At 54.1% G+C, this 9,177-nt stretch overlaps 1 protein-coding gene across 1 annotated transcript in view; it reads left to right on the top strand.

Annotated features, from left to right (window-relative positions):
- The first annotated feature begins 8,301 nt into the window (after positions 1-8,301).
- Positions 8,302-9,177, top strand: part of NFAM1 (NFAT activating protein with ITAM motif 1) — a 28,072-nt gene continuing 27,196 nt past the window's right edge. The window contains exon 1 of the mRNA XM_075552628.1: positions 8,302-8,417. Coding sequence (XP_075408743.1) covers positions 8,302-8,417 — 116 coding nt within the window. The remainder of the gene's footprint in view (positions 8,418-9,177) is intronic.

Here is a 9,177-nt window from a genome sequence, read left to right as displayed (position 1 = left end):
CCACGGGCTCAAACGTAACAATTGTGGAAACGGCACAGGATCTGCCAGTGTTTTGTTCTACTGCGTAGAGGGTCTCTGTGCGTCAGAACCAACACCACAGCATCTAGCAGCAACAACATCCTGTTCATCCAAGTTCATCCAATATCCTGTTCATCCAGCGTCCAAATTCATCCTGACCCGGGATTGTAATCGTGACCCCATAATCATGAGTCTGGTCTGTGAGTGCCGTGGGCCCCATGCCACCAATGATCAGGTCCAGCAGCAGTGAAGGAATGGGTGGGATGGCCAGGCTCTGAATTGGTCAGCTGGTTGGCGGGTGAAGGCCGGTCTGCCCTCTGCCTCACAGAAACAGCTTTGGGCTGGCAGTCCTGCTGATCTCTCTCCTGAACGTAAGGATGATCTGATATCCTCATACTACAATACATAAGGACAGTCACTGAGACCAAAACAGCGCTCAGCTCCTTCACAGTCCGACTGCTGTCAGCTGTCCGCGGTCCCCTGCTCCAAAACCAAGCTGAGTGCCACCGAGTCGCTTCTGATGCACGGCAACCCTGTGGGCCGGGGCAGGACTGCGCCTGTGGCTCTCCGAGGTGGTCACTCTGATGGGAGTAGAAAGTCTCTGTGCCACGTTGCTCAACGGCTCTTCCCGCGCTGGGCCCAGCCCTCAAACTCCACATTGGAGCCCTGCTGGGTAGTGGGAGCCAGCCACGTCCCCACCACCAAGCCTTCCTCCCTTCTCCACCCTTGTCCTGGGAGAAGGCATCCTTGCAGGTCTTCATCTGGAAACCCCGACCTGTCTGCCAAGATCGAACTCTCGGCTCCCTTTTCTGCCCTGCCCCTGGTCCTGACAACCCCAGTTTTCCAGCTGTCATGGGTATGTGCTTGTGGTTCGATGCATGCAGGAATGACCCTATGTCCAAGGTCTCAGGGGGTGGGGTAATAATTGAACTCAGTGGGGGCAGGTGAGGGTAAGGGCAGAGTTACAGAATAAGCGATTTCTGTTGCAATACCTAGGCTTCAAAGCGGGGTGTTGGCAAAGACTATTGGCCGTCCCTCCACCTGCCAAAAGAATCAACGCATCAGTCTGAGAAGGAATACAACCAGAAGGTTCCTTAGAAGTCAGGGCGGCAAGACTCTGTCCTGCTGACTGAGTAAGTGATCAGGCGAGCCCAAGCCCAGCGGGTAGAAAAGGACAGCACAGGTGATAAAATGCAGGTCATCCCCAGCTTATCATCGATCCAAGCTGTGACAAACCACACGGAGGACCGTCAGGGACCCGGGAGCATGGCATCGTCGTGGGAAGACGTGTTGGGAAAATGCACAGAGGGGATATGGGACATATTGCAAAGTTCCATGAAAACGCTCCAAGCCTTTGCTCAGGATAATGTGACGGAAGAGATTGGTGGAAACCCCGTGTATGTGGCAAGAACAGGGAATTCCGAATATGACATGCCGTCCGTGTGGACCAGCTGGAATTAGTGTGATCAGGAAGAAGGGGGATGGACAGATCAGGACTTAATAGGCTTTAGATAGGAAAGAGGTGCTGAAGAAGAAAGAAATCCTGAGGTAGAGGAAAGACAGAAGTTGTTCCAAAATTATTTATATAGATAGAAAGGATTAACTGGAGTTTTTCTAAATGAATTCCGGGCCTTCGGCTGCTTGAAAACGTGGCTCCAAACACTGATCGCTTTGCTACAGTTGCCGGGCAGATTCAGGAAACAGCGAGCTGTGGCCATAGAAGAAATGAAGGGAAAAATGAAAAAGATCAAGCTGGCCATTCTCACTGCTTCCCTAACTGGAAACACCACCCCCGTTTGGACGGGACCACGGGACTGCACGGCTTAAACATCAATCAAGGTGCGCATCGGGGTTGTATCCTCTGACCCCGCTGGTTCAGTCTGAATGCTCAGCAAGTACTGTGAGAGGCTGCAGGAGCTGGAGAAGAGCAGGGCGTCGGGGTTGGAAGGAGACTCACTAACAAGCTGCAGCAGGGAGATGCACAGCCTTCCTGCTGAAAGGCAAGAGGACTTGAAGCACTTACCGGTGAAGCCCAAAGACCACACCCCTTCAGTGTGGATGGCGCCTCAACGTGAAGAAAGCAAAGTTCCTTAAAGGTGAACCAGCAAGCACATCATGATAAACGGAGAAAAGATTGAAGTGGTCCCGGGTTTCCTTTCACTCGGTGAGACCCAAGGGCATGTTGCATTGGGCAAATCTGCTGCAGAGCTTCTGAACGTGTTGGAAGGCAACGATGTCACTTGGAGGACTAAGAGGCATTAGGCCCACGCCATGATCTTTTTAATCGCCCCATATGCGGGTGCAAGTTGGACAATCCATTTAAAAGACCAAAAAAGAGGGGCTGCATTTGAATTAGGGTATTACTGAATGTATCACAGACTGTCCGAAGAACAAATGCATATGTCTAGAAAGAAGTACAGCCAGGATGCTCCTTAGGCAAGGACGGTGATACTTCAGCTCACATACATTCGGCCTCAGTGTCAGGAAGGACCAGTTCCTGTAGGACATCATGCTTGGTACAATAGAGGGTCAGCAAACAAGAGGAGGGCGCTCAAGGCGGTGGGTGGACACAGTGGCTGCAGCAGCGGCATGCTGAGAGGACGACTGTGTTTTGTTCTGTGGCACGCAGGGTTGACTAGGAGTCCAGATGGAATGTATAGCACTTGACAGTAAAATCCATTAAAGTAAAGCATAGCTTTTTTGTAAAAAAAACATAGCTTTTTTGTAAAAAGTAAAACGTAGTAAGTATGTGTGTAATGTTTCCAGCCCTCAAAAATACATAAAGATCAGATTTACTTTACTCTATTATTAAGAAGCCCTGGTGGTGCAGTGGTTTACACACTGGGCTGCTAACTGCAAGGTCAGTAGTTCAAAACCACCAGCCTCTGCAAGGGAGAAAGAGGAGGCTTTTTGTTCCTGTAAAGATATATAGTCTCAGAAGACCACAGGAGCCGTTCCCCCCTGCCCTATAGAGTGGGATGGGCCGTAACTGACTCTATGACAACAAGCTTAGTTTTAGTTTTTTGATTTTTTTAAAATCATTTTATTGGGGGCTTGGACAACACTTATCACCATCCATCCATCCATCCACCCATCCATCCACCCATCCATCCATCCATCCATCCACCCATCCATCCATCCATCCACCCACCCATCCATCCATCCATCCATCCATCCATCCATCCATCCATCCATCCATCCATCCATCCACCCATCCACTCATCCATCCATTCACCCATCCATCCATCCACCCATCCATCCATCCATCCATCCATCCATCTATCCATCCATCCATCCATCCATCCATCCACACATCCATCCATCCATCCATCCATCCACCCATCCATCCATCCTTCCATCCACCCATCCATCCATCCATCCATCCATCCATCCATCCATCTATCCATCCATCCATCCACCCATCCATCCACCCATCCATCCATCCATCCATCCATCCATCCATCCATCCATCCACCCATCCACCCATCCATCCATTCATCCATCCATCCATCCATCCACCCATCCATCCATCCACCCATCCATCCATCCATCCATCCATCCATCCATCCATCCATCCATCCATCCACCCATCCATCCATCCACGGTGTCAAGCACATTTGTACACCCGTTGCTATCATCATTCTCAAAACAGCCTACACCATCATCATTTTCAAAACATTTTCTTTCTACTTGAACCCTTGGTAGCAGCTCATTTCCCTCTCCCCCACCCTCCCTTATGAACCCTTGATTTTTTTTCATGTCTTATACTGACCGCTGTCTCCACCCACTTTTCTGTTGTCCGTTCTCTGGGAGGGGGGTTACCGATAGATCATTGTCATTGGTTACCCCTTTCTCCCCCCCCCTTCCTCTTACCCTCCTGGTGTTGATACTCTCATTATTGGTCCTGAGGGGTTTATCTGTCCTGAGTTCCCTGTGTTTCCAGCTCTTATCTGTACCAGTGTACATGCTCTAGTCTAGCCGGATTTGTAAGGCAGAATTGAAGTCATGATAGTGCGGGGAAGGAAGCATTAAAGAACTAGAGGAAAGTTGCATGTTTCATCAGTACTATACTGCACCCTGACTGGCTTGTCTCTTCCTTGTGACCCTTCTGTAAGGGGGTGTGAATTGTCTCCATGCCTCATTCACATTGATATGATTTTTTTGTTCTGGGTCTTTGTAATTTTAGTTTTTGATGGGGGGAGACAGGGATAACGAAAACTATAAAGAGCAAAGTGAAACCCAAAGACTATTCAGCATTTGTCTTATGCCAGAACCTATTTAGGACAGTGCCTTCACGATGGAAGCCCCTCATTAGTCAGGGATGCCTGGAGAGGGTGGGTGAGAGCTAGGGGGCCTCCAGGGGATGGATTGGCACAGCGGCTGCAAGAATGCCCTCACACACACTAACCGTCATGAGATTGGCACAGGACTGCTCAGCTCTGATGTAAGAGACGTGGCCACCAGGCCGTGCCCGCTCAACAACTAGCAAGAAGGAACCAATGTCCACCCTGCGGAGGTGGGTTGTGTAGGGAGAGTCTGAGGGACGTGTGGGAGCTAAGGGGGCCGAGGGACACCCACAGAGAGAGGGTCCAGGTGCAGATGCTCACCTGCACTGGCCCAGAGAGGGGAACCGTGGGAGGGAGGGGTGGGCTAGAGAAGCTGGGGTGTGGCAGGGGTCCTTGGGTTGACAGGCAGACGCTGTTCTATTTTTAAAAGAGGGGCGGGGTCACACGTCCCAGGACGCGACTCAGGTAAGCCTTGTGGTGGCCATGTCTTTCTCCCGCCTTCCGGTGCGCGACCAGGCAAGGAGGTCTCTGGAGGAGAGTGGGGCACATCTTCCTGTGGGGCCATGCCGATCATGTGCACGTCCTGTCCCAATCCAAACGCCCACACAGACACGCCCGCTCCGCCTTGAGTTTCCACGGCAACCTCCGTTCAGGTCCCACCCCCACCCCTCCTCTCTCGGGTGGGCGGGTCTCTTTCTTTTCCTGGGCTCCTCCCCTCTGCCAGCCCTTGGGACCAACTCCTCCCAGCTCCGGAGTGCCCCCTCCCCTCCAGAACGTGCTTTCCTGCGCTGGGAACCCGCCCCGCGCCCCTGCCCCTTTCTTGTAAGGCTCATTTGGGAAGGCAAGATTTTTCTAGACTCAGAGCTGGGATCTCGGGGCGGCAGAACTGCAGGGGAGCTGGACATTCTTCTGGCTGGATCCCAGTCTCTCCAGAATGTCTGCCCAGGGCCAGGTGCCACGCTGAGGCAGGGGACGAGGGCAGAGGGCAATAGAGAGTGACGGGTTCAAACACAAATTCGCTCTGGGCGGGCTCTCGCTCCTTGGGAAGGGGGGTGTCTCGGCGCCCCACCCCCACCTCACCAGTCCTTCCACCGCCCCCCACCCCATCCTGATGGCCCGCTTTTGCGGAAAAACCAATCCCAACGCGACCCATCACGACGCCAGGTCACAGAATAGAACCACCTCTTAGTGCTTTCAAGGCTGCAGTCTTTATAAAAGGAAATTGCCAGGCCTTTCCTGCGCAGAGCAACCTATGAGTTGCTATCACCCACCTTTGGGTTCATGGCTAAGCACTCAATTACTGTGCCACCGAGTGTCCCTCGTCGACCCAGCCCCTCTCTCCCTGCCCCCTGCCAGTGAGCCCCGATGTGTGGGCATCTTGTTTTTCAACACAGGCCAACATCCAGGCGGGTGCTTTAAAAATATTACAGAAAAATTTGTGATGCTTATACATTTCCGGTGCCAAGCACTTGACATTCCTGCTCTTGGTACATCCCCTGCAAGTCCTCAGTTTTTCTCAGTGACCGGGGTGGGGGCTGGGGGCCAAGCGCCTCTCTAGGCATCTCTGTAATTGGAGGTGTTGGAAGTGGGACAGCTGGTGATGGAGGGCGCCAGGCCCAGAGCATCGGTGGTAAAAGCTCCACAGGAAGGTATGTTCTGTGTCCGAAAGTGCTGTCCCACTCTCCTGAGATGTCACTGCTTGCGAGAGGCACCCTGCTGTACCCTGCACCCCAAGATTCACGCTCCAATGGCCAGGGCTCTGTGATAAAGCAAGCAGCCGGGGCTTGGTCTCCTCAGCAGCCTTGCAGGTGCACCTTTACACATGGCTCCGCTCGGAGCCTCGGGAGTGAACTGGAGGGCGAAGCCTAGAATGGAGACCAGGAGGATAGCTTGTGTCTGCAGCGGGGGCATCCAAGTGCTTTCCAGGAAAACAGACCGAAGGAGGAAAGGCTGGCTTTGATCAGCATGTCCGCCCAGGCCTGACCCCCTTGGTGGAGGACGCTGTGTACCATGGAAAGGTTTGAGCTCCAGATGGAGCAGGGAGCGGGGCCAGGAGGCTAGCCAGGAGGTGGGGGCAGGGAGGAGATCAGAGCCGCTGAAGCTGCGTGGGGAAGGGGAAGAAATGGGGGAGCTTCCAGAGCAAAGTGAGGGGGAGTGGCCAGAGCTTTTTAAGCACATCTACTCATACACCAAGTTTCCCGCACTGGTCTTGTCCGCTTGACATACTGTGGTGGCCCAAGTGTCGCTAGCGATGCCACCTTCATTTCAAATACCAGCGGGATCACCTGTGATGGACGGGCTTCTGTGGAGCGTGTGGACTAAGGAAGAAAAGCAGGTGCTCGATTTCTGAAAAACAGGCAATGAAAAACCGATGGACCACCACCATTCACGGATCTGATGCTGGAGGGCGCTCAGAACACACATTGCCCCAGTGCCCCAACGCCTGACGCCCATGAGGCTGTTTCGGTGTGAAGATGGGAGGATCCTGAAGGTGGCCCCGGAGAAAGCACAGCTTCGTTCTGTTCTCCGGGACGGGGGGGGGGCTCCCATCTGCAGAGCCCACTTGATGGCAACTAACAACAGTGCCCCCCACCCAATTCTCAGAAGTGTCTGCTGAGGCAGGGGCCCTGCAGGTCTGTAGAAGGCTGTGCTGGGGCTGAGATGGAAGTAGCAGTCCGTGGCGGGTACCCTCGTCCCCTGGCCCCCGTCTGCAGCTGGACGTGTCTGCCTGCAGTGGCTGCAAGTTATCTCTGAGTGGGTCCTGAGTCACGTAGACCCACGTCCACAGAACAGAACAAATCCCAACACTGCCGGTTCTGCGCCACCTTCCCCGTCCTGTTGCATTTGAGTCCCTGGTTGTAGCTGGTGGGTGTTGCCTGCCAGCCTAGGGCACACCGGATGAGGCAGCTGTGTGACTCATAGGAGTTTGTTGGCTACAAGATCGCCGGGCGGCCCTGTCTGCCTACTCTGTTTTAGTCTGAGTGCTTCGCTAAAACCTGTCCACCGTGGGTGTCCCGCTGGTATTTGAAATACGGGTGGCCTCGCTTCCCACATCACGGTGACATGTAAACCACCACCACAGGACAAACAGACAGAGGCGCGGTGGCCAAGTCTAGGGAAACAGCCTCTGATGCTTGGCTTTCTTTCAAAACAGGCGCGTCTGGCATTCGGGGGAGCCCTGGGCAGGTGTTGGGCTTCGAACCTCAAGGGCAGCAGTTTGAAACCCCCAGCCGCTCCTCGGGAGAAAGACGGGGCTTTCTACTCCTGTCAAGAGTTACAGTCTCTGAAACCACATGGGCAGTTCTTCCCTGTCCTATAGGGTCCCTGTGAGTCAGCATCGACTCGATGGCAGTCAGTGTTTCATTCAAGAAGTTTTTCTTTTGCCTCCTTTGGAATCTTACAATCACAGCATAGAGCTGTGGGTAAGGGTGTGGAGTTCAGGGACTCCAGGGGACTCAGTTTAATGTTCTAGCTCCAACCCTGGGAAAATCTGGGAAAATCTGCCTTCTCGGAGCTGCCTGGGAAAATCTCTGCCTTCTCGGAGCCTCGGTTTTCTCATCTGCAAAAGGGAAGCATGCCCTGTGGATGTTAAAACCAAACAAACAAGCCCACTGTTATCAAGGTGATGCCAGCGCACCGTGACCCTACAGGACAGTGGAATTGCTCCATAGAGCTTCTGAATTGATCAATCTTTCTGGGACCAGATAGCCTCATCGTTCTTCTATAGAGCAGCTGGTGGGCTTGAACTGCCAACTGTCACAGCCCAGCACTTAAGCCATTGTGCCACGAGCGCTCCTTGGCTTCTCTTATCACGTGGCTTAGCCGTGATGCCTGAGAAACATGGTCAGGGAAGCTGCCCTGCCAGAATGGCCAAGGGGGAGGGGCAAGGGTGTAACCACCAATCCCTGGGACAGGACGGGAATAGGGAGGACAAAGGCTTGGTGTCTGGGTGGGTGGTCAGAGTGAGTTCGGTGAGCACAGTACTATGGGTGGGGCGATGCCGGAGGCCATGGGTACCATCTTCCAGGCCAGGGGCTTGGCACACTTTAATGGTGCCTCCAAGTGGCCCTGTCTGACCCGGTTGGAGGAGTACAGCCGAGCTGAGCCCAGACGGTCAGCAAACTGCCCTCATCAGTCAGGAGCCACCCGCGCTCCAGTTTTAATTGCTCATCTTGACCTTGTAAATTGAATTCAAACTCTCCTGGGGTCTCCTCCCCGCCTGCCTCCCACCCGCAGAAGTCGTGCCAGTAGGTAGGAGGTGGGAAGCAGGACACTGGGTTTTGTGCATCGTGGGGGTGCTGTGAAGGGGGAGGAAAGGGACTCAGATCTTGGAGGGTTGGAGAGGGGTGCTCCCGGCAGATGTGATTTTGAGGGTGGGTATCCGAGAGGAGAACGGCAGGGGCAGGGAGTAAAGTGCTCCCTTCCTCACACCCACTCTGTCCGTCAGTCCCATGGCCTGCAGTGTACAGACCCCTTGGCATGGAGTCTGCCACTCCTGGAAACCCCAGGGGAGCCTGGGCAAGCTTCCCTGCCTGTGGCAGGGGGTCGGCCCATTGTAGCCTGCACAGACCTCAGTACCAGGGAATCCCTTGGAAAGGAGCCACGCGCTGCTCCCGTGCCACTGGGCACCTCCTGGGGAGGGGAGGAGTCCCTGTCTCCTGGGGAAAACTTCCAGCAAGTTACAGTCCCATGGTCACTTGAAGCCACCAAAGAGTCCTAGCTTCATCCTTCAACCCTCCACTCCTGTAACGGCCAGAAAGCAGAACCTGGTTGGTGCTGAAACTGCCCCAGCCCTGCGTGCAGCCTCCCTGCCCCACCCCCAGTTTCCAGCTGAGGCCCTGCTGGGCCGAGGGGGCACTTGACCCACCCAGCG

The sequence above is a fragment of the Tenrec ecaudatus genome, chromosome 6, assembly GCF_050624435.1.
Source record: "Tenrec ecaudatus isolate mTenEca1 chromosome 6, mTenEca1.hap1, whole genome shotgun sequence".
Taxonomy (NCBI): domain Eukaryota; kingdom Metazoa; phylum Chordata; class Mammalia; order Afrosoricida; family Tenrecidae; genus Tenrec; species Tenrec ecaudatus.
Note: the sequence above shows the minus strand (reverse complement) of the source record. Positions and strands in the feature narration are given on the sequence as shown.